The sequence below is a fragment of the Pristiophorus japonicus genome, chromosome 17 (assembly GCF_044704955.1).
Source record: "Pristiophorus japonicus isolate sPriJap1 chromosome 17, sPriJap1.hap1, whole genome shotgun sequence".
Taxonomy (NCBI): domain Eukaryota; kingdom Metazoa; phylum Chordata; class Chondrichthyes; family Pristiophoridae; genus Pristiophorus; species Pristiophorus japonicus.
The window spans coordinates 128,409,286-128,434,354 of record NC_091993.1 but is presented as its reverse complement, the minus strand read 5'-3'; the positions used below and the strand labels follow the sequence as shown (position 1 = coordinate 128,434,354).

General features: G+C 44.9%; 1 protein-coding gene across 2 annotated transcripts; it reads right to left on the bottom strand.

Moving 5' to 3' along the window:
• Positions 1–5,920: 5,920 nt before the first annotated feature.
• On the bottom strand, positions 5,921–24,711 carry LOC139228098 (protein FAM72A). Of its 2 annotated transcripts, XM_070859283.1 has the most exons (5): positions 24,328–24,711; positions 22,105–22,290; positions 14,649–14,726; positions 12,043–12,167; positions 5,921–10,064 (listed from the first exon to the last, which is right to left on the bottom strand). In XM_070859283.1, the coding sequence occupies exons 2-5, from the start codon at positions 22,248–22,250 to the stop codon at positions 9,976–9,978; spliced, it is 438 nt and encodes a 145-aa protein (XP_070715384.1). In that variant the 5' UTR covers positions 22,251–22,290; positions 24,328–24,711; the 3' UTR covers positions 5,921–9,975. The 2 variants fall into 2 exon arrangements, with proteins under 2 accessions (XP_070715384.1, XP_070715383.1); XM_070859282.1 differs by lacking the exon at positions 24,328–24,711 and having other exon boundaries at positions 22,105–23,789.
• Positions 24,712–25,069: the final 358 nt, after the last annotated feature.

Sequence of the window (25,069 nt, the reverse complement as noted above, 5' to 3'; positions counted from 1 at the left end):
CATTGATGATCATTTTTCAACAGTCTATCGAATCTGAATCAGTTCCTATGGACTGGAGGGTTGCTAATGTAAGACCACTTTTTAAAAAAGGAGGGAGAGAGAAAACGGGTAATTATAGACCAGTTAGCCTAACATCAGTCGTGGAAAAAATGTTGGAGTCAATTATTAAAGGTGAAATAGCAGCACATTTGGAAAGCAGTGACAGGATCGGTCCAAGTTAGCATGGATTTATGAAAGGGAAATCATGCTTGACAAATCTAGAATTTTTTGAGGATGTAACTAGTAGAGTGGACATGGGAGAACCAGTAGATGTGGTGCATTTGGACTTTCAAAAGGCTTTTGACAAGGTCCCACACAAGAGATTAGTGAGCAAAATTAAAGCACATCGTATTGGGGGTAATGTATTGATGTGGATAGAAAACTGGTTGACAGACAGGAAGCAGTGAGTCGGGATAAACGGGTCCTTTTCAGAATGGCTGGCAGTGACTAGTAGGATGCTGCACGGCTTGGTGCTGGGACCCCAGCTATTTACAATATACATTAATGATTTACATGAAGGAATTGAATGTAATATCTCCAAGTTTGCAGATGACATTAAGCTGGGTGGCAGTGTGAGCTGTGAGGAGGATGCTAAGAGGCTGCAGGATGACTTGGACAGGTTAGGTGAGTGGGCAAATGCATGGCAGATGCAGTATAATGTGGATAAATGTGAGGTTATCCACTTTGGGAGCAAAAACACGAAGGCAGAATATTATCTGAATGGCGGCAGATTAGGAAAAGGGGAGGTGCAATGAAACCTGGGTGTCATGGTATATCAGTCATTGAAAGTTGGCATGCAGGTACAGCAGGCAGTGAAGAAGGCAAATAGTATGTTGGCCTTCATAGCTAGGGGATTTGAGTATAGGAGCAGGGAGGTCTTACTGCAGTTGTACAGGGCCTTGGTGAGACCGCACCTGGAATATTGTGTTCAGTTTTGGTCTCCTAATCTGAGGAAGGACATTCTTGTTATTGAGGGAGTGCAGCTAAGGTTCACCAGACTGATTCCCGGGATGGCAGGACTGACATATGAAGAGAGACTGGATCTACTGGGCCTGTATTCACTGGAGTTTAGAAGAATGAGAGGGAATCTCATAGAAACATATAAAATTCTGACAGGACTTGCAGGTTAGATGCAGGAAGAATGTTCCCGTTGTTGGGGAAGTCTAGAACCAGGGATCACAGTCTAAGGATAAGGGGTAAGCCATTTAGGACTGAGATGAGGAGAAACTTCTTCACTCAGAGAGTTGTTAACCTGTGGAATTCTCTACCGCAGAGAGTTGTTGATGCCAGTTGGTTAGATATATTCAAGAGGGAGTTAGATATGGCCCTTACGGCTAAAGGGATCAAGAGGTATGGAGAGAAAGCAGCAAAGGGGTACTGAGGTGAATAATCAGCCATGATCTTATTGAATGGTGGTGCAGGCTCGAAGGGCCGAATGGCCTACTCCTGCACCTATTTTCTATGTTTCTATATAGCATTTTTAACATATTCGAACATTCCAAGGCACTTCACAGGAGCGTAATCAAGACAACATTTCACACAGAGCCACGAGATAATAGCACAGGTGACCAAAAGCTTTCCCAAAAAGGCAGGTTTTAAGGAGGAAATGAGATGTTTATGGAGGAAATTCCAGAGTTTAGGGTCTAGGCAGCTGAAGGCATGGCTGCCAATGGTGCGGCAAAGAAAAGTGGGATGCGCAAAAGACCAGAAATGGAGGAGCGCAGAGTTCTCGGAGCGCTGTGGGGCTGGAGTCAGGGAGGGGCGAGGCTGTTACGTATGGAAGAACTCCACGAGGCTACTGTGAGCTAACTGAGTGTGACCGTAGTCGTCTTTATTATAACTCCAGAGTGCCTAAACAACATGGCAGCCAACCTTTTATACTGGCCCTGCACATGTGTGCAGGTGACCATTGGGACTCCAACAGTCACGCCCTCTGATGGCAAGTATTACATAGTTACATACAAAACATCACTCCCCCCCAAAGTCTTCGGTACAAGTTATTTACAAGTTGAGGCGGTCCGGAGCCCTTCGCTCCCTGGTTGATCATCTAAGTTCAAACCCTGGCGTGTGTGAGTTGGCCGGACTATTGCTGCACTGCACCGCGGCTGGTCTGACCGGACTATCAGGAATGGTGGGTTCATCCTCGCGATTGACAGCGAGGTCGATTGGTGGTTGGGTGTGTGTTGGTGGATCGTCGATGGTGATGTCCTCTTCAAGTCGTTCCTGGTTGTCAGTAAATCGCAATTTGGTCTGATCTAAATGCTTTCTGCATGTTTGGCCATTTAACAGTTTGATTATAAACATCCTATTCCCTTCTTTGGCCAAAACAGTGCCAGCAACCCATTGGGACCATGACCGTAATTCAGGACAAACACAGGGTCGTTAACATCAATGTCACGTGAAACAGTCATCTCAGCCCAAGGACACCGCTGCAGGAGTTCCTCAGGGCACTGTCCTACATTCAACCATTTTCAGCTGTTTCATCAATGACCTTCCCTCCATCACAAGGTCAGAGGTGGGGATGTTCGCTGATGATTGCACAGTGTTCAATTCCATTCACAACTCCTCAGACAATGAAGCAGCCCATGCCCACATACAGCAAGACCTGGACAACATTCAGGCTTGGGCTGATGTGTGGCACAAATGTTACTTGCCATACAAGTGTCAGGCAATGACTATCTCCAACAAGTGAGAGTGTCCAACTACCGCCTCTTGACATTCACGGCATTACCATCACCGAATCTGCCACCATTAACATTCTGGGAGTCACCATTGATCAGAAATTTAATTGGACCAGCCATATAAATACTGTGACCACAAGAACAGGTCAGAGGCTGGGTATTCTACAGCAAGTGTCTCACCTCCTGATTCCCCAAAGCCTTTCCACCATCTACAAGGCACAAGTCAGGAGTGTGATGGAATACGCTCCAATTGCCTGGATGGGTGCAGCTCCAACAACACTCGAGAGGCTCGACACCATCCAGGACAAAGTAACCCACTTAATCGGCACCCCATCCACCACCTTCAACATTCGCTCCCTCCCCACACCGGCGCACCGTGGCTGCAGTGTGTACCATCTACAAGATGCACTGCAGCAACTCGCCAAGGCTTCTTCAGCAGCACCTCCAAAATCCGCGACCTCTATCGCCTAGGTGGTCAAGGGCAGCAGGTGCATGAGAGCACTATCACCCACAAGTTTCCCTCCAAGATACACACCAACCTGACTTGGAAATATATTGCCGTTCCTTCATCGTCGCTGGAAAAAAGAGGTGCAGGTGTAGGGGAGACAAAGTGGAAGATTCAGTGGGAATGTGTCGGGGAGACAAAGCAAAATTCACACCAGGAACTGTGTACAATATGAAGCAATCAAGGAATATCAAGAGAGTGTCTGAACTCTTTTTCTTAATTGGGTGCTAAGGTGCGTTTTATGGAGTCTTGGGGTGCCCTGTATAAAGTTTAAGCACAGGCTTCATTAATATGCATAAAAGTAAAGTTGCTGATACGGACCGAGTTGTGATTTAGGATTTATTCATCAGCGAGGAACTAAGAACAGCTCTTTCCAGAGTTGCAGGATCAGGAAATTCAAATAACAAACCAAAGAAAATAGAAAAAGAAACACCCTGCTCTTCAGATAACGGCCACCACTGGATCAGGCAGACGGGCCCTCGCTTCCCTCCTGAAACCTCGCTGTTTCTCTCTCTTCCTTTAAGACAGTCCTTCAAACCTCCCTCTTTGACCAAGCTTTTGGTCACCTGCTCATATTTCTTCTTATGTGGCTCGGTGTCAAATTGTGTTTGATAATCGCTCCTCTGAATCGCCTTGGGATGTTTTACTGCATTAAAGACGCTATATAAATACAAGTTGTTGTTTAATCTTTCATCCAAAGAACGACAATGTGAAATATGATCACTTTTGTCCAACGGTGTTGTGTTTTTTTTAAATTCTGTTACAATATTGAGGAATTAAAAAACGGCTTTGCTCAATACCTCATTGAGGGGGCTTGACAAGGTGGATGCAGAGAGCGTGCGATTTGTTTAGAGCGTATGCAATTGAAGAGTTATTGTTTTATGGGGTAAGAACATAAGAACATAAGAAATAGGAGCAGGAGTAGGCCACCTGACCCCTCAAGTCTGCTCCGCCATTTAATAAGATCATGGCTGATCCGAGCATGGACTCAGCTCCACTTCCCGACCCACACCCGCTGCCTACCTGCCCGCTCCCCATAACCCTTTATTCCCTTCTCGCTCAAAAATCTGTCTATCTCCGCCTTAAATATATTCAATGATCCAGCCTCCACAGCTCTCTGGGGCAGAGAAGTCTACAGATTTACAATCCTCAGAGAAGAAATGCCTCCTTATTTCAGTTTTAAATGGGTGGCCCCTTATTCTGAGACTTGTCCCCTAGTTTTAGTTTCCCCTATGAGTGGAAATATCCTCTCTGCATCCACCTTGTCAAGCCCCCTCATTATCTTATATGTTTTGTTAAGATCACCTCTCATTCTTCTGAACTCCAATGTGTATAGGCCCAACCTACTCAACCTATCTTCATAAGTCAACCCCCTCAACTTAGTGAATCTTCTCTGAACAGTCTCTAATGCAAGTATAGCCTTCCTTAAATACGGAGACCAAAACTGTACACGGTACTCTAGGTGTGGCCTCACCAATACCCTGTACAGTTGTAGCAGGACTTCTCTGCTTTTATACTCTATCCCCTTGCAATAAAAGCCAACATTCCATTTGCCTTCCGATTACTTGCTGTACCTGCATACTAACTTTTTGTATTCATGCACAAGGACCCCCAGGTCCCTCTGTACTGCAGCACTTTGCAATTTTTCGCCATTTAAATTATAATTTGCTTTTCTATTTTTCCTGCCAAAGTGGATAACCTCACATTTTCCCACATTATACTCCATCTGCCAAATGTTTGCCCACTCACTTAGCCTGTCTATATCCCTTTGCAGATTTTTTGTGTCCTCCTCACAATTTGCTTTCCCACCCATCTTTGTATCATCAGCAAACTTGGCTCCATTACACTCGGTCCCTTCATCCAAGTCATTAATATAGATTGTAAATAGTTGAGGCCCCAGCACCGATCCCTGCGGCACCACACTAGTCACTGTTTGCCAACCGGAAAATGACCCATTTATCCCGGCTCTCTGTTTTCTGTTATATTAGCATGGATAGAGGATTGGCTAACTATTACCCCCAACCCCATGAACGTTTATCTTATGCAGTAACCTTTTATGTAGCACCTTATCGAATGCCTTCTGGAAATCCAAATACACCACATCCACTGGTTCCCCCTTAACCACCCTCTCGTTACATCCTCAAAGAACTCCAGCAAATTTGTCAAACACGATTTCCCTTTCATAAAACCATGCTGATTCTGCTTGATTGCATTATGCTTTTCCAAAGGTCCTGCTACTGCTTCCTTAATAATGGACTCCAACACTTTCCCAACGACAGATGTTAGGTATTTCTTAGCCTACGCTTTACAAATCAATGTGTTTGATATTAAGTCTTTGAAGAAAGGTTGCAATGATTCTTCAGTATGAAGGAATCAGTAGCAGAGAATGTATTTAGTGATCATTCTGCCATAACACCCACTGTTAGCCAAAACAAGGGTCCTAAATGAAGAAAGGTATGGGTGCCTAGCGACTATGGTTATGAGTTTAAGTCCCACTTTGGCAAGTTGTGAAGCTGAAATCAATAAATCTGCTCATTCAGAATCATGGGAACTCCTGCCTTGTCATAAAAAGCCACTGGATCACGGAGGAGGAGTGGGGGGGGGGGGGGGGGAAGAAGGAGGAGGGGGGAATTGAATAAATATACAATGCTCAAGGTTTGGCATACAAAGAGGCTTTACTGAGATTTACAGCAAAAAGTACAGTACTTTATACAGAAAATGTTCACATACCAAATGCTACTGTCCTTATAGAACGAGCTCAACTGCAGGCAAACTGGGAAAAGACTCACAGCTCCAAGTACAGACAGTCACAGAGAAGATTAGATTAACAAAGCAATGAAAATCAGAAATAAAAGGGCAGAAAATGCTGGAAACATGTCAGCATCAAGAAAAAAAGGCAGGTTAATGTTTCTGGTGCAGGCTTTTCAGCAGTACTGAGTTCTAGTGGAAGGTCTTCACCCAACAATTAACTTGCCCTCTCATTTTTCAGATATTGGTGGAGCTGATGAAAATTTGCTGAGTTTAATTACAGTCGATCAGTGCACAAAGCTGCTGAACGGACAGAAAGACGATATCCCTGCAGTGGGAAACCGTTGTCAATACAAACCAATTCTTCATGTATGGGATTCGACCTTTTCATCTCTAACACTCATTATAACTTCCTTGCGATATTCTGCAAGCATGTTATGAAGAGGTTTAATGCCCTCGTCAAAATTCAAGCTCTACAATACTGGACCTCTTCGAGATTCAAGGCATTTGTCTAATCAAGGGATTCACAAGATAGTATATATTATTAAAAGCACAACTCATAATCAGTGCATTCTTCAATGGCAGCATTGTGAATGTCTCCAGTACCCATTGTTAGATAATTAGTGCCACCACAAAAAGTAACTGGAGAACAAATATGAAATTGCCTGGTAATTTTATTTTTGGTAGAGATATCACCACAGGCCAGCGTTGATCATGTGGAACACTGAGCCCGAATAACCAGACCACTAGGAAAATAAAAGCACACACATATTCACACCAAATAAATAGATTATCACAGCATCGAACCCCTTCCATTCACTCCCACTGTACAGTCCCACGTTCAATTCACCACCCTGCACAATCCCCATACAAAGGTTTTCCTCCTCACTCCAATTCAATCCAAAAACCCTAACCCAAAGATAAAATGTGTTGGTATTTCCTTATTTTTCATAAAATAATAAAAAAGAGCAGAGAGACAGAATTCATCTACACATTACAGACCGTTTCAGATGCTGGGTCACTTTTGTGCAAATTACAACTCTGTGTAACATTACACTTTGTTTGAAGTGGACCATGAGACATTGGATAAGTGCCAATTTCTGAATCTAGAAGGGATTTTTGGCACTAATTTTCTCCTCTTCGCTCCTGGAGGCGTCAACTGAACTGGATTCAGTTCCAAAGCCAGGGTGATCCCCTGTCACCATTAATGAGTGAGCCCAGGCAGCGAGTGGCACCGGGTTATTGTACTGCGAGGGGAAAGGGGGGGTGGACACACAGTAACCAGACGCTGTATTCCTACCCCATTCACACATGTGCACTTGCTGGGTAGCAATCAGGAGCAGGAACCTTGGCTGGTTTCTCCCATCCCCATTATTCTGTTGTGGCCATTAATAGCATCCCTACAAAGGGACTAGCTCATCACAGACTAGAAATTAAACCTGGTGACTTCTGGTCCCTATAGCTCAGAGATTATTTTCCTTCTGCAACTTGGCAAATTGGTTAATGCTGTTGAATAGATCCTGATTAAAAAGCACTCAGATTTTGTACAGCTTTTAAATTTCAACCAAATTTGACAAAATTAAATTGAAAGGCACTTTGTTCCGTGTGAACATTGAACAAGCCATCACTGCTTTGCTCCCCAAACCCACTCTGGGTGTGAGGACAGGAGTCTGCCTGACATGCGCAGAAACCCATGAAGTGTTGAGGTCAGCCAAATCCACATTACAATGCAAAACCCGAGGATGTGCATCTCGCTCCCTGCTGAATTTGGTGGCTGTTCTCACAGTTGGGGAGTTTGCGCACTTGCCCGAATGCATTGGGTAAACTGTCAGGCAAAGCAAGGTCCAACTGAAGCAACTTGATTTGATGGTAAAACTCTCAGATGCAGAGCTCTGTAAAAGACTGGACAATCTGTATGATAGGCATCTGTACAAATGATGTGCAACCTTTGTGGTTTCAAACAAACCAGAAGTCACTTTCCTATATAGACACCAGATTTTACACACATACAAACAGTATTCACTCATGTGGCAATGAAGGTTTCTGCTCTCCGGGAGGAATCTGGTCCCTGGTGGAGAACATGGACCAACCACACTCTGGTACCTTGCACAAGTGGCTATTTTTCACCTGGGCAGGGAACTCTGACAGGTAATCTGGCCATAAAGAATGTCCAGAATGCACCCTTACTTTCTAGCAGACAAATGTTTCTAATTGTGCAAATAAAGTGAAAGAAGCAACATTCGTTTGAAAAGATATTCCAGTTAATTTTGTTGATAGTTCAGAGAGACTCTGACTGCAATGTTGCCGAATAAATTCAGCATGAGCCACATGTGGCTAATTGCATTTCTGATTAGTAAATAAACATTAGTGAGACCTAGTCGTTGGGCTTGTGATCTCAATACTTATATTCACACAGCGTGTGCATTTGTTGGTAAAATAGTAAGCTAAAAATCAGTTTTTGATCGCTGTAAGCGCTTTACTTCCTTCGTTACTGCTTATTGGTTATCTGCTAAAATAGTGTGTAACACAGGTGAAAACGCAAGACTTCAGCACAGTGGAAACACCAGTAACATTGTAGAGAGGGGAGCTGCCTTTGTGATCAGCTCTACCAATCGGAATAACCGTTCCAGGCCAGAAGACAGCAACCCAACTAATAACAGCAGCTCCAACAGGGCGCATCGTGGCAAAGGTCAAAGAGCATCCAGCCGCATTCCGGATGGAGAGCAGGGCCAGGTCGGGATGGAGAGCAGGGAGGGCCAGGTCGGGATGGAGAGCAGGGCCAGGTCGGGATGGAGAGCAGGGGTGCATCTGGCGTGTCTCGTTGTGTGGATTAACATTCTCAGCAATCACTCGGATAAAGTCAAAGTGCCGCTTGCAACCACTGAACAAAAACCTCGAAGCTGCGGTGTGTCCGATCAATTCAGGCCAGAAATGCAAGCTTTGTTGTACAGAAAGATGGTAGCGTTTGTCAGGCGTTTCCTATTAAAATGAGTGCACGTGGCTCGTGATGTTGCTATAGGCCTGCCTATGGCTGGTCAGTGAGTTCTGTTCTATTCTTTAACACTGGACAGTTAATGCTTGAAATTGGATTTAAAAGCTACAAGCAACTGATATCAGAACTTCACTGCAACAGGCTATCGACTTCGGCTGCGATCTGGGAATGAGGACAGACATGGAACGCACTTCATTTCTTTGGACAGAATGCCTTAATGTACCAATATTTAGCCACAATTAAGCTCATTAGCCTCGGTCCACATATGTATCTTCCATTGAAAGATGAAATGCCAGGGCTGCAGGGTCTGAGCGGAGCAGAGCCATCATTCATTCCTAACAGAGTTTTGTTCATCACAAGCTCCCTTTCACGAGGAACTCCGATTAGGCATTAACAATAACAAATACAGTATTATGAATCTAGTAAGATTATCCACAAGAAATTGCTCTTAAGGTAAATGTAAATTCCTGCTTGGCTTCCCTATTAAAACAAGTTCTCTATCTTTGGCTTCTTTGAGTGCAAATCGGCAACCTGCCCAAAAACAGCTTTCACATCAGATCGGATTATTGGGAGAAGAATTTGAAAAGGAGGAGAGCTTTCCAATCCCAAGGTTACGCCACATGCAGCCAAAGCAACGTCTTGACTTGCAAGTCCCGTCCCTTCTGAAATCTGGTATTATCTGTGCAAAGCCTGCCCAGCGTGAGAGCAAACCAATTCAACCAGAAACAAAAGACTTTGCTGGCATCCATCACAGAAAGCTGCAAAGCACCAACACTGGCAACTGCTCACCAATCGTGCCTGGTGTCCACATGTCAATGTTCAGGGTATGTATGCTCACATCCTTCCCTGGTGAAAAGAACTTCAAGCAAGCTGGCTCCAGTCCACAAGCTTCAGTCAACTCATGCGGCAGATTTAAAAGTGTTTAGAAACTTTCAAATGACGACAAAGTGCATTTATATTTTTCAAAAAAGCAAAGCACAAAATTAGAAGTTCTTGACTCCTTTGCTCCATCATCTGATGCACTCCTCTTCAGATAGATTATATACATCCTCTTCATCTTCGGTATCTGGTAAATTCCCCCACAGCAGCAGATCAACACCTGCAATCAAACACCTTGCACTGTCAGTATTCGCACTCATTATCCCCTCAATACTTACCCCATATACAAAGGTAGAAAAACTATCCCAAAGACTGAGAGGATCCATAATTCCACTGCCTCCATCTTATCCCACAGAGTCACCACCTCTCAGTGTATTGGCTTCAAAATCCTGGTCTAGAAATTGCTCCTCGGTCTGGCCCCAGCCTACCCATACCACGTCCAGCCCCCAGACCTCCATCGCTGCTCACTTCACATCTACTGTGCATTGCCTCAATCATCATTGGCAAAGCCTTCAGCCATCGTGCCTCCAATCCATGGAGCTCTCTGCCTCCACTTTGTTAATTCAAAATCTTCCTCAAGCAGAAACAAAGGCTTTTCGAAAAAAACTGTTTTTTGAATTACTGGATAATTGATTATCCAGTAATTCCAGTAATAAGTAAAAAGGATTTTGGACCAACAGGAGTAAAATGCACTATGGAGCTGAAATCTTGTAATAGTGTGTGATTTTCTTTCAAAAAATTCTGAATCTGCTCTGTTGAAATAAATTGGAGCTTACCTCAGGGACAAGACCCAAATATTACAGGACATTAAATCCACCTGGAATTCATCCAGATTGCAAGAGAAAAGCTATTAAAACGTTTCCAAGATTCAAACCATTTCCTTTTGCTCCAAACAAGCCTGGTCTTCCTTTGAGATCACCCCAAATTATGCACACACACAATTTCTGTTTTTATAATCAGTCGGTTCATGGCTTTTATTGCATCAGATTAAAAACCCTCTCTCTCCCACTGTCTCTCATCCACAACTTTGCCTCTGATCTCATAATTCAATGCTTTAACTGCGTGTAAAAATTATCAGTGCTCTCCTCCTCCCCGACTGTCGATCCATGCTGGGATACTGTTTGACAAATAGTGTCAGCCATCAGGCACAGCTCTTCAGCCAGGACCAGTGGATATTGACCAACTACGTGACTGTGGAGGGTATTAAAACCAAGCCTGATCCTGTCCACAGTGCAGATCTCATGTCCACTTTCCAACAGCGATATCTGGATTATAATCAGGAATGGGAACCAATGATGGGTTTTTTCTTATTAGTTCAGGGGTGCTGAGGCCAATTATAGTGCCCTTAGAGCGCTTCCTTATCAAGGTAGACAATAGCACAGACTGCCGATTGTACATGGGGTCTCTCTGATCTCGATGGCTCAGTGCCATACCATATGGTACACTAACCCACTGAGCCATCAAGGAAATTTGCCCCATAAAATATTTTAAACTAGTGAAAATATCAAACCGATCACCCTCGTAGTGAACTGGTCATGTACAGTGGGGTGAATTCAGAGATAAATGCTAATGTTTAATTTCAAAGAGCAACTGTGACTGGCTATAAACATCTGCTATCCAGCAGTTTTTTCGGTCCCTCCTGCCATACACCAGTCCTAGTGGCTCTGTGACCTGCTCTCTGGTCTCTGCCCAGTGAGAGTCTGTAACCAGCAGGCCAGGTGGAGAGCAGCAGAAGCTCATCCCCACCCATCTCGGATTTTTCCTTCCTTTGGAAGCCTAAGGTGAGGACCTCTCTTCATGGACAGCCAGAATACATTACTCAATGCAACACAAAAATTACAAACGTCTGCGGTGTTGTGATATGATCGTATTTTTGTATCACTGTAAATAACGACAAGATTTTGTGAGCAAGGGTTCATGTAGGTCTCAGTTATCTGATGTTATACCATTAGGAGCAATCATCCTTAAAACAGATGGCTGAAGATTACCAGGAGAGCAGGTGTTGCTTCATGTAGTAAAATGCAGCGTGCAAACATTTAAATGCCTGTAATAACATTTGACTTCAAGGACAGCATCTACAAAATAATCTTTCACGCTCCAATAATAACTGGGCTCCATGCTTGTGTACAGCACTAGCGGTCTGGACAATGGAAGCACTATACTGCAGTTTCCCACACTCAGCTTGATAATGTGCTTACCAGAGGGATCCAGCCTGTTGACAGCATAGATCACCTGGCTGTGAAACATCCAGAAATGGCCATTGTTACAGGAAAGCAAACACGGTTTGCACGGGACGACCACGTGGTAGCCAACAGCATTACCACTGAAAATGAGAAAGGAGAAAGTGATGATTGTATATAATCTGCTTTCACAGCTGTTGCAACAGAACCCTCTCCAAACCACAACTCGGCCTATTTCCCTTACAGAAAACTCAGTCATGAACAACTTCTGCAACAGCAAATTCAAAATCAATGCCTAGCACACATTTATTATAGGTTTGAAGTTGGACATTTGACAAGAATACTGAAGTAGACACATCAGTACTAAGGGAAATTGGCAACTGAGCTTCAAAAATGCTCAGGGGCCAGTGGCCCAATTGGTAACGGCACAGCCCAATACAGAATTAAGCCACACAGACCAGAAAGTTTCAGGTTTCAGTCCCAGGTCTGTGCTGAGTCAACCTAGATTTAACTTCCTGATTAAGTTACTTCTGCTAGCTTGTGCTGAGAACAGGATCAGGCTGAGTTGTGCTGCTTTCCATAGCTGAAAAGCCTGCCGCATGCTCACAGGTGAAAAATGGGTGAAAAATGTTGCTAGCGAGTAGCTAGAGGAGCTGAAAGTGGTCAGCGGCATTTGCAATCCAAACATTAGAACTTAAGATCTCAAAGCCACCTCCAACAACTTGCATCTGTATAGAATCTTCAACATAGAAAACATCCCAAGATTACAATGGGGGAGGGAGAAATCAACAAAGGAACAGATGCCTGAAGGAGAGGGAAAGGTTGGTTTAAAAGAAGGATTTTATCAGTGGAGAAAGAAGTGGAGAGGTGCAGGGGTTCAGGATGGAGATTCAGATAGGGCCAGGTAGCTGAAGACTCTGCCACCAATGTGTGGGATGGAGGTGGGACGGTGGTGGTGAGGGTGAAAGAGCAGAAGGAGAAAGGTCACAAAGCAGAAAAGATTTGAAGCAGAGAACTGAAAGATCTAGGGCAGGAGGAAGTTGGAGAGAAAGGATGTGGCAAGGCCATTGGGAAACTTAAAGATGACGGGGATTTTAAATTCAACGCATTGCAGGACAGAGAGCTAATGTAAGTCAGTGAGAACTGGGGCAATAGGCACGAGGGAAGGACTGTGAGCAGCTGAGCTTTGGACAAGATGGGTCTATGAAGCATAGAGGACTTCGGAGAAATCTAATGTAAAGGGGATAAAAACACAAGGGTTTCAGTGGTTGTGGAGCTGAGGTAGGGGGAGAAGTAAGCAGTCTTGGTGATGGATAGGATGGGGAGTCAAAAACACACCAATTCACTCAGGGTATTGTGGGATTTTGCTGTCACTTCAAAGTAATTCACTGTATAAGACGTTAAAGACTATATAAATACAAGTTTCTCCTTTCTTTACTTTATCATAATTAAATGAACTGAAGGCACCCAAAGCATGAACTTAGTGTTTACTTCCCATTACTCTTGATTTCAAATGCGGTTGATATAATTTCTGGAATAAAGCATCGCAAACAGTAAACATGTTATTAATGTGACGGAGAGGCTTTTTTAATATCTATATTATTTATGGACGCTAGAAGTAACACATTTATCAAATTAGAAAACAGCATTTGGAAACAGATACGCCTGGAATCAATAGCTAAAGTAAACGTGATATCTGCACACACACACCACACTGCCAACAGCAAATTATCTGGGAAGGAGCAAATGGGAGAGTACCAGAGCGAAACAGCAAGCAAATGAATAAAGCTAGTTTAGTGGTTCTGGGACTAGCCTAGCAACCCAAAGGGTTGACATACTTCCTGAGGTGAGGCTCCCAGAACTGGACACAATATTTTAGCTGCAGTCTGGCCAATGCTTTGTAAAGGTTTAGCATTACTTCTTTGCTTTTGTACTCTATGCCCCTATTTATAAAACCTCAGATCCCTTAAGTTTTTGAAGTATCGTTACTGTTATGTAGCCAATTTGCTCACAGCAAAGTCCTACAAATAGTAAATGACTGACTAGATGTGTTGGTTGAGGGCTCGGACACCATTTGAAGTTCCTACTCTCCCGCCAATCGTTGCTCGGGTGTTTTTATGCCCATCCGAGCAGCAGACAGGAACTCGGTTTAAAGTCTCATTTGAAAGATGGTACTCCTCCGACAATGCAGCACTCCCTCAGTACTGCCCTGAAGTGTCAGCCTAGATTATGTGCTCAAGTCTGTGGTGAGGTTCGAACCCACGATCTTCTACCACTGAGTCAAGCTGGGACCTAAAGACAATTAAAGAAAATGGGGGGGGCGGGCGGGGGGAAATTGATCGATTTTTGTTGGGTAAGGGCATTAAGGGATACAGAATCAAGGCAGGTGGTTGGAGTTAGGATACAAATCAGTCATAATCTAATTGAATGGTAGAACAGGCTCGAGGGGCTGAATGGCCTCCTCCTGTTTCTATGTTCCTAAAAAAAAACTGCAAGACATTGTGGTTGCAGTTGGGGGTCAAGTAATTTTGTTATTCTTGTCACGAGACAAAGCAGAATCCAGACATTCATTCTCCTACGGTCATTCATTTACGACTTCAAATTACAGCTGAGAACATACTTACCATTTTAAACATGCAATGTCCTTTATTTTACATTTGCAGCTTTCTGTGGAGTAGCAATTTCCAACAAAGTCCACGGCCCTGTAATTTAGAACAAGCCAGCGTGAAATAACAGCTGCAATCTCCATCACTCAGTGGGACGTGCCCAACCAGAATAATTGGCCCAACAGCATGTCTATAGTCTGTCACACCACAATTCACACCAATACAAGAGCCAAAGCAGTACTACAACCATCAGCCCAGAATTACTTTCTGTACATAATCTCAACCAGGCCAATGGTACAGGTGCCCTTATTGACTTAATCTGCAGGGTTCCTGCTCCTGATTGCAATCCAGCAACCTTTTCTGTGATATTTACTGGTGTGTCGACATTGGGTCTGAACAAGACTGGCCTCAGCTGCAATAGCCCCCAAGATCAAATAACCCGACACTCACTTCCAGGCTCGTACAAAGAATAGCCAACTTGGAGAGGTGCCAGAAGGGCTGCAGATGCCAACGGAAGCATGTCCCAGCGAGGAGAGAAAATTGAAATCATTTGCATTTTGGCAATAGTACAAAACCTCTCCATGGGATTTCTGGGTCTAAAGATACTCAACCTTGCAGACAGGCAAGTCGTGATCAGCGACTCAAACATAGAATCGGGGCCATAATCTGCTGTTCTACGTTATGCTGAGCTAGGCTGATTGGCCAGCAGGACATCACATAGTGGACTTTCACAATCTTAAAAACAGAAGATATTTTAGTAATGTCATAGAATCACAGAATGGTTTCAGCACAGAAGGAGGTGATTCGGCCCATCGAGCCCGTGCTGGCTCTCTGCAAGAGCACTTCAGCCAGTCCCACTCCCCCGCCCTTTCCCCACAGCACTGATTGTTTTCCTTCAGGTACATATCCAATTCCCTTTTGAAAGCCACGATTGAGTCTGCCTCCACCACCCTCTCAGGCAGCGCATTCCAGACTCTAACCATTCGCTGTGTAAAAGTTTTTCCTCATGTCACCATTGGTATGTAAAAAGGAGGAGAGTAGCAAAACTAAATGTTAGTCTCTTAGAGGCTGAGACAGAAGAAATTATATTGGGAAACAAGGAAATGGCAGAAACTTTAAACAAATATTTTGTATCTGTCTTCATAGTAGAAGACACAAAAAGTTACCAAAAACAGTGGGAACCAAAGAGTTAATGAAAGCGAGGAACTTACAGTAATTTATATCAGTAGAGAAAAAAATACTTGAGAAACTAATGGGACTAAAATCCGACAAAACCCCTGGACTGAATGGCCTACATCCTAAGGTTCTAAAAGAGGTGGCTGCAGAGATAGTGAATCCATTGGTTGTGATCTTCCAAAATTCCGTAGATTCAGGAAAGGTCCCAGCAGATTGGAAGGTAGCAAATGTAACCCCACTATTCAAGAAAGGAGGGAGGGAGAAAACTGGGAACTACAGACCAGTTAGCCTGACATCAGTCATTGGGAAAATGCTGGAATCCATTATTAAGGAAGTGATAACAGGGTACTTAGAAAATCATAATATGAACAGGCAGAGTCAACATGGTTTTATGAAAGGTAAATAGTGTTTGACAAAGTTTTTTCAGGATGTAACGAGCAGGGTAGATAAAGGAGAACCAGTGGATGTAGTATATTTGGATTTCCAAAAGACATTCGATAAGGTTCCATATAATAGGTTGTTAATAAGAACATAAGACATAAGAAATAGGAACAGGAGTAGGCCATACGGCCCCTCGAGCCTGCTCCGCCATTCAATAAGATCATGGCTGATCTGATCATGGACTCAGCTCCACTTACCCGCCTGCTCCCCATAACCCCTTATCCCCTTATCATTTAAGAAACTGTCTATTTCTGTCTTAAATTTATTCAATGTCCCAGCTTCCACAGTCAGTGAATTCCACAGATTTACAACCCTCTGAGAAAAGAAATTTCTCCTCATCTCTGTTTTAAATGGGCGACCCCTTATTCTAAGATCATGCCCTCTAGTTCTAGTCTCCCCCATCAGTGGGAGCATCCTCTCTGCATCCACCTTGTCAAGCCCCCTCATAAACTTATACATTTCGATAAGATCACCTCTCATTCTTCTGAATTCCAATGAGTAGAGGCCCAACCTACTCAACCTTTCCTCATAAGTCAACCCCCTCATCCCCGGAATCAACCGAGTGAACTGCCTCCAAAGCAAGTATATCCTTTCGTAAATATGGAAACCAAAACCGCACACAGTATTCCAGGTGTGACCTCACCAATACCTTATATAGCTGTAGCAAGACTTTTATACTCCATTCCCTTTGCAATAAAGGCCATGATTCCATTGGCCTTCCTGATCACTTGCTGTACCTACATACTATCCTTTTGTGTTTCATGCACAAATTCCCCCAGGTCCCGTGTACTGTGGCACTTTGCAATCTTTCTCCATTTAAATAATAACTTGCTCTTTGATTTTTTTTCTGCCAAAGTGCATGACCTCACACTTTCCGACAGTATACTCCATCTGCCAAATTTTTGCCCACTCCTTTTGCAGATTGTTTGTGTCCTCCTCACACATTGCTTTTCCTCCCATCTTTGTAGCGTCAGCAAACTTGGCCAGGTTACACTCAGTCCCTTCTTCCAAGTCGTTAATATAGATTGTAAATAGTTGGGGTCCCAGCACTGATCCCTGTGGCACCACACTAGTTACTGGTCGTCAACCAGAGAATGAACCATTTATCCCGACTCACTGTTCTCTGTGAGTTAGCCAATCCTCTATCCATGCTAATATATTACCCCCAACCCCGTGAACTTTTATCTTGTGCAGTAACCTTTTATGTGGCATCTTGTTAAGCAAGATAAGGGCACATGAGGGTGGGGGGGTGGGGGGGGGGTAAGGTATTAGCATGGATAAAGGATTGGTTAACTGACAGAAAACAGAGAGTAGGGATAACCAGGTCATTTTCAGATTGGCAGGCTGTAACTAGGAGGTACCGCAAGGATTAGTGCTGGGGCCTCTTACAATCTATGATAATGACTCAGATGAAGGGACCGAGTGCAATGTATCCAAGCTTGCTGACAATACAAAGCTAGGTGGAAAAGTAAGTTGTGAGGAGGACACAAAGAGCCTGCAAAGGGATATAGACAGGCTAAGTGAGTGGGCAGTAAGGTGACAGAGTATAATGTGGGGAAATGTGAGGTTATTCACTTTGGTAGGAAGAATAGAAAAACAGAATATTTTTTACATGGTGAGAAACGATTAATTATTGGTGTTCAGAGAGATTTGGGTGTCTTGGTAAAGTGCTGATAGAGTAAGAGGAGGAAGGATGGAAGGAGGTTTGAGTGGAGCATGCATGGGCTGGTTGGGCCAAATGGCCTGTTTCTGTGTTTTATAAAATATATAATCCCTTGTTCACGCCGATAATATCCCAAAGCTATAATCAACTAGCACGTAGTGAATGTTTCACATTTATTTTCTCTCCTGTATTCACTAATGGAGGAGATGTACTCCCAGGAACTTGAGCCAGCAAATGGAATGCCCTTTGAGATTGAGGAGCGGTAGGGCACATGTGATGCAGCGTTAAATTTTTGTGAAGCACCTTGGGACATTTTGCTATATTAAAGGTGCTATATAAATGCAAGTTGTTATAAAACTCAGGAGGCTCAGAAAGTCTGCACTTTAAGGTAGTGAGCATGATGATACTATCACATGTATAGGCCGCCCGAGAACAAACATTGCGCACATATAGGCCGCACAGTCCAATACAAAGACTTTGTTTTTTAAATGTGCAACCTATATCAAATTAATCCGGCACACCGTCGGATAATGTCAATGCTAATAGTGGAAACTCCTTTAGTTCTTATCCCTCCGGTTGGGAGGTGTGGGGAGGGGGAGGGGGAGGGGGAGGGGGTGGGGGACATCATCAGGATTTATACAATGTGTGTAGACACATGTGGTAAATCGTTTCCATATATTTGGGAGATTCTATTTAACCCGCATACACAAAGGAAGTGGCAAAGTGTGATTACAGCTGGAATGAGCGCAGCTCAGGCCTCAGAACTGCCAAATGATGGCACTCTGTTGTAAGCAATAACAAAGCACGTCTGACTAAGACCATGCCAATATTTAGAGGAAGTTCTGAGTTAAAGACTTAAAATAAACCCATCTTTTCAGAAAAGTAACAGAAAACTGGACCTGACGTTTTTCATGAATTGGATACTGCACAGAAAATTGTTGAATATATTTTATATATTTTTGGTCATAGGGTTTTCTTTGCAAATGGAATGAACATAAGAACATAAGAATTAGGAGCAGGAGTCGGCCATTCAATAAGATCATGGTTGATCTTCGACTTCAGCTCCACTTTCCCGCCTGATCTCCATAATCCCTTGATTCTCCGAGAGTCCAAAAATCTATCGATCTCAGCCTTGAATATACTCAACGACTGAGCTTCCACAGCCCTCTGGGATAGAGAATTCAAAAGATTCACCACCCTCTGAGTGAAGAAATTCCTCCTCATCTCAATGCAGCAGCCACTATTTCACTACAAATTGCGGGAGATTATCATACCTTTTACAAAACTAGTCATCAGTTTGCTCTGGGACACAAGGCACCATTGGGCACATTTGGGATAAATGTCGCCGACAGTGGCGACATGGTTTGTCCCATGTCACAAATCAATTGTCTTTGCTTTCAGGAGGGATGAAGAAAACCCCAAACCACAGGAGAGTATTGTTGTGCCCTGACAGCACTGATGCAAGGACTGCCTTTAGAGGCAACACTGGAGATTTGATGGGGTATTAAGCTCACATGCCATGGCTACAGCTGGCACAGGGCTTCACTGGCATCAGCCTTGGCTCAGACATAGCACTTGCCACATGGTGACAAAGCTCCACTCCAGAGACTTCAGCACATAATCCAGGCTGACACTCCAGTGCAGTGCTGAGGGAGTGTTGCACTGCCGGAGGGGTCATCTTTCAGGTGAGACTGCTTTCTCAGGTGGACATAAAAGATCTCACAACACTCTCAGAAGAAGGGCAAGGACTAGTGGCCAACTTTTATTCCTCAATTGATATCACTAATTCAGATTACGTGACAGCTGCATTTCCCAACACCACAACATTGACTGTAAAGCACTTTGGGACGTCCTGAGGGTGTGAAAAGCATGATTTAAATGCAAGCTTTTTCTTTATTCTTACTCCCATTTTATTGGCATTAGTTCGGTTTGTCATACCTGTTTAATCACAATAATCCTATAAGGGGAGATTGAGTACTGGGCCTATATTCTCTAGAGTTTAGAAGAATGAGAGGTGATCTCATTGAAGCATACAAAATTCTTACAGGGCTCGACAGGGTAGTTGCAGGGAGGATGTTTCCTCTGGAATGGGGAGTCTAAAACCAGGGCTCACAGTCTCAGAATAAGGGGTCGGCCATTTAAGACTGAGATGAGCAAGAATTTATTTACTCAGAGGATGGTGGATCTTTGGAATTCTCTACCCCAGAGGGCTGTGGAGGCTCAGGGGCGGATTTTCGGCTCCTCTCCGCTCCGTTTTTCACCCTGGAGTGGTGGCAATGGCAGCGGTGAGGTGTTCTGGCTGGGCGGTCAGCCTCCAGCACCCCGCAGTGATCCTCAGGTCCGATTTTGTGGGGGCGCGGAGCAGCACAGAAGAGCTACGCCCATTGAGCAACGCCCCTGGTTGCGACACCAGCGCGAGTTTTGACTCTCGCCTGACCCGTACGCCCCAAGGCGTGCCCCGCCGTGACCGTCTGGGAAACCAGGCAGTCCACCAATCCCAACAGGAGTAAGTAATGGACTTCTATGGTAAGTGTAATTGTGTTTTCTTTTCATTTGTTTTGCAATTTGTGTTGTGGTGGCGTGGGCAATGTTTTGGGAATGTTTTTGTGGCTTTTAAAAATGTTTCTCCCCCCCCTCCATCCCCAGGCATCTCTGGGAGCGCTCCCGAACCGGCTCGTTAGCTCGGGAGTTTCCCATGTTAGCGCCCTAAGAGAAGTGTACAACACCTCCCTTAGCGCTGCGCCTCAGACTCAGGGCCCAGCTGCCCAGTGTTATTTACTGAGGCGCAAACTGTTCCCGGGAACAATCTTTACCGTCCCGCCGCCATTACCGCCCCAAAAACATCAAATCCGAAAATCCAGCCCTTAGTCTTTGAGTATATTCAAGACAAAGATAAATAGATTTTTGGATATTAAGGGAATGAAGGAATATGGAGATGGTGCCGGAAAGTGGAGTGAAGGCAAAAGATTAGCCATAATCTTATTGAATGGCAGAGCAGGCTCGAGGGGCCGAATGGCCTACCCCTGCTCCTAATTTTTATGTTCTTAAATGCCTCATATGCATTTAATTTTTTAAACCAATGTTATTCCTCCTTGAAGGCGCGGGCTTCTTTTAGGGCTATCGTTTCACAGCCACCAACAGCATTCTAGTATCTCACGTAAAAGTCTTTACACCTGCAAGCCTAACAGCGAGTGTTGGCATGTTATTCAACTGTTTGTGGGGCAGGGATCACAAGTGAGCCAGATTCTGCCACACGTTGCAGCAGGAGTCACTGGATAATAATCAGGAGTGGGAATCCTTTCAGGTAGTTCCCACTCTCTGGTCCAGGGATGTTGAGGACAATTGTGGATCTCACTCACAAATCCGGTAAAGCACCATCAACCTTGCCATTTTGTCTGATTTAGCACCCCAGTGGAAGGGGTAATCATCACTGTGCCATCAGGTGCACCCTCCATAAATTCCTAAACCACATCTGATCAAGTGAGTTGGCACAACACACAGGTAAACATGTCATTACATAGAACATAGAAACATAGAAAATAGGTGCAGGAGTAGGCTATTCAGCCCTTCGAACCTGCACCATCATTCAATAAGATCATGGTTGATCATTACCTCAGTACCCCTTTCCTGCTTCCTCTCCATAGCCCTTGATCCCCTTAGCCGTAAGGACCATCTCTAATTCCCTCTTGAATATATCCAATGAACTGGCGTCAACAACTCACTGCGGCAATGAATTCCACAGGTTAACAACTCCTTATCCTAAGACTGTGTCCCCTGGTTCTGGACTTCCCCAACATTGGGAACATTTTACCTGCATCTAACCTGTCCTGTCCCGTCAGAATCTTATCTGTTTCTATGAGATCCCCTCTCATCCTTCTAAACTCCAATGTATAAAGGCCCAGTTGATCCAATGTATTTACAATACAATGTATTTACAGCACAGGAACAGGCCATTCAGCCCAATAAGTCCGTGCCGGTGTTTATGCCGCACACCAGCCCCCTCCCACCCCTCGCCATCTCACCCCATCATCATATCCTTCTCTAGCTTCCCTTAAATGTATTTATACTATTCATCTCAACCACTCCCTGTGGCAGCGAGTTCCACATTCTCACCACTTCTCTGGGTTAAAACATGAGAACTACAAGCCGCACAATACAATGGCACAGAGTGAGCAATATCACTCTGATCCTTACCTTGTTGGGGGTATGTCAGTGGAGTAAAGTTCCACATCCGTGTCAGCGAGCAGCACTGCCTTCATGCCTCGGGCACACAGCGTATTGTCACAGAACTTGCAGCACAGCATCGCCACCAGCTTATTCTTAAATGTCAGCGTGGACATCTCCGACGTCTGTTGCTCAACTTGATAACTTCTAAACTCACTTTAAAAAATGTACTTTTAAATCTACCTTTCCGATAATTGCAGTAAATAAATAATCAATTGTGAAATACAGGCCACCAATGACTAAACCTAATCACTAAAGTATTCTTTCGGACTTGAATACAGCAAATATTACCAAATGGATTCACGCTGTTTCTGTCACCACTGTTTCGTGCAATTTAACTCACTTTATTTTCACACAATCTCACTTCTCCAACACTAACCTTTCGCTCTCAATTTAAAAAAAAGGTCAATCGGTTAACTTGCCCTCCCCCAGCTGTTTCACACAAACAGCACCTCACTGGGCCTGCTCGATACCTGGATGTGCCCCTCTGGGATTGTTGTGCACTGCACTCTCACCACATCAGTCTCACCGCCCTGGGTGTTCCTCTGACCATCAGGACATGTTTGACAGTCTCCCAGAACCTTGCTAATCACGTGTCCCTGCTTGGATCCCTCCAGCAAGAGCTGCCTGTGACTGTACCTCCAGCCCTCTCTGTGTACAGTGCCCTGTATATTCCTCCCTGTCTCTGCCCTGTATACCAGTTGTTGTATATCCCTCCCTATCTCACTGACTATCTGGGTAGATGCTTTGGTATAGCTTACATTCCTCTATCACTCTCTGCCTTAGTGTGCATGAACACACTTGGGATTTGTGTACAAGTTCTATCTATCTCTCTGCAACCTGCCCTTCAGCCTTTGATTGCCTCGTTCTGTCCATCTCCCTCAGACTACCTATAGTCAGATCTCTCACTCAGCGTGGTGTCTGCCCTTTTGTCTGTCTGGCTATGACTCTCAACATCTACCATCCATTTTTATATCTATCTGTCCATCTCTCACAGACTATCTTTATGTATTCCTCAGGTTGTCACTTGTGTTCGAATATGAACTATACCTTTTGCATCTTAGGCTTTCACTATCTGTGCACAGTGCACTAAGCTCAGTATTCCTGTGTCTGCTCTCAAACCATCTCTCACTACGTACTGTGTGTGCATCTCAGCATGTTGTCCTGACTCTCTCTCCCTCAGCTCTCGCGGTATCCTTCAGTAGACACCACCTATCTATCTATCTAGCCCTCCATCAAGCTGTCTTTCAGAACAGACAGACTTTGTGTTGCATGTGTCTTTCTCTTTCTCTAATATATTATCCTCTCCCTCAGTATACACTGACTGACCCCTCAGACTGTCTCACTCTCTCTTTCTCTCAATCTGTGTCTCTCACTCTGTCTGTCCCTCTCCCTGACTCCTCACTCTCCCTCACTATTACTGACTGATCCTCTCTCAGTATTGCACTGCCTGTCTCACCCTCTCACACTGACTGTCCCTCCCTCACTCACTGTCTGTCCCTCACACTCTGACTGTCCCTCTCTCACTCCCTCAGTATTGTACTGCCTGTCCCTCCCTCACTCTGACTGTCCCTCCCTCACCCTCTCACTCTGACTGTCCCTCACTCACTGACTGTCCCTCCCTCACTCTGACTGTCCCTCACCCTCACTCTGACTGTCCCTCACCCTCACTCTGACTGTCCCTCACTCACTGTCCCTCCCTCACTCACTCTGACTGTCCCTCCCTCACTCTCACTCACTGACTGTCCCTCCCTCACTCTGACTGTCCCTCCCTCAGTACTGCACTCACTGTCCCTCACTCTCACTGACTGTCCCTCCCTCACTCTGACTGTCCCTCCCTCAGTCCCTCCCTCACTCACTCACTGTCCCTCACTCACTGACTGTCCCTCCCTCACTCTGACTGTCCCTCCCTCAGTACTGCACTCACTGTCCCTCACTCTCACTGACTGTCCCTCCCTCACTCTGACTGTCCCTCCCTCACTCACTGTCCCTCACTCACTGACTGTCCCTCCCTCACTGTCCCTCCCTCACTCTCACTCTGACTGTCCCTCACTCACTCTGACTGTCCCTCCCTCAGTACTGCACTCAGTATCTCGCCCTCTCTCACTCACTGACTGTCTCCCTTCCCTGGGCCCGCCCCCTTCTGACAGTTCACTCTGGAACGTTCCTCCGCATTCAAATGCTGGAGCCCACCTCCTATTGGCTGGGCCAGGTCCCGGGCCGTGCTCGGATTGGTTCACGCGGGGCTTTTAAATTCAACTACCAACGAAAAACGGTCTTTGGTTTAAAATGTGAGCGGCCGTTGGGAGACACAGAGTGTGAGAGAGAGAGAGAGAGAGAGAGAGATAGATATATAGAGAGATAGAGATATAGATAGATAGATAGAGATATAGAGATAGAGATATATAGATATAGATAGATAGATAGATAGATAGATAGAGATATATATAGAGAGAGAGAGCCAGCCAGCGCCCGAGGCCGCGGGCGGAGAGCCTGCCATTATTCCCCAGCGATGATGGATGTGATGGAGCGCGGACTTTAGATCCCGAGCTGTCCCGCCACATTTATCGATCCCTGTCGGTGCCGCCAGTGAAACAGTGAATGGCCGGCCGTGCTGCCAATCGCGGACTAATCGCCAACGTAACTGGTTAACATTGCCGTCAATCATGCGGCTGTCCCCGCCCACGGCCCACCTGCTCCACTGTGATTGGCGCGTCAGATGTGTGGGCGTGGTCTCGCGGCCTTATTTGGGCATTCCCTCTCCTGTCGAGGAAAGCGAGTTGAAGGTAAGAGCGGCGGCCTCGCAATGAGGAGAAGGTCAGTCCGCGCTGGGCTCAGCTGCGCCTCCCAACCCACCACTGTGGAACTGCAACTAACTCCACTTGCCCCACAATTTACAAAATACAATAGTAAAAGATTTCTTTCGAGTGCACAC

Bases quoted from the DNA above. Each gene is read 5' to 3' on its own strand.
- LOC139228098 (XM_070859283.1), bottom strand. From the start codon at position 22,250: ATGTCCACGCTGACATTTAAGAATAAGCTGGTGGCGATGCTGTGCTGC. The intron at 14,727-22,104 runs GTAAGGATCAGA...TCTAAATTACAG, and splicing joins ACTGACATACCCCCAACAAG to GGCCGTGGACTTTGTTGGAA. The intron at 10,065-12,042 runs GTAAGCACATTA...GTTTGATTGCAG, and splicing joins CAACAGGCTGGATCCCTCTG to GTGTTGATCTGCTGCTGTGG.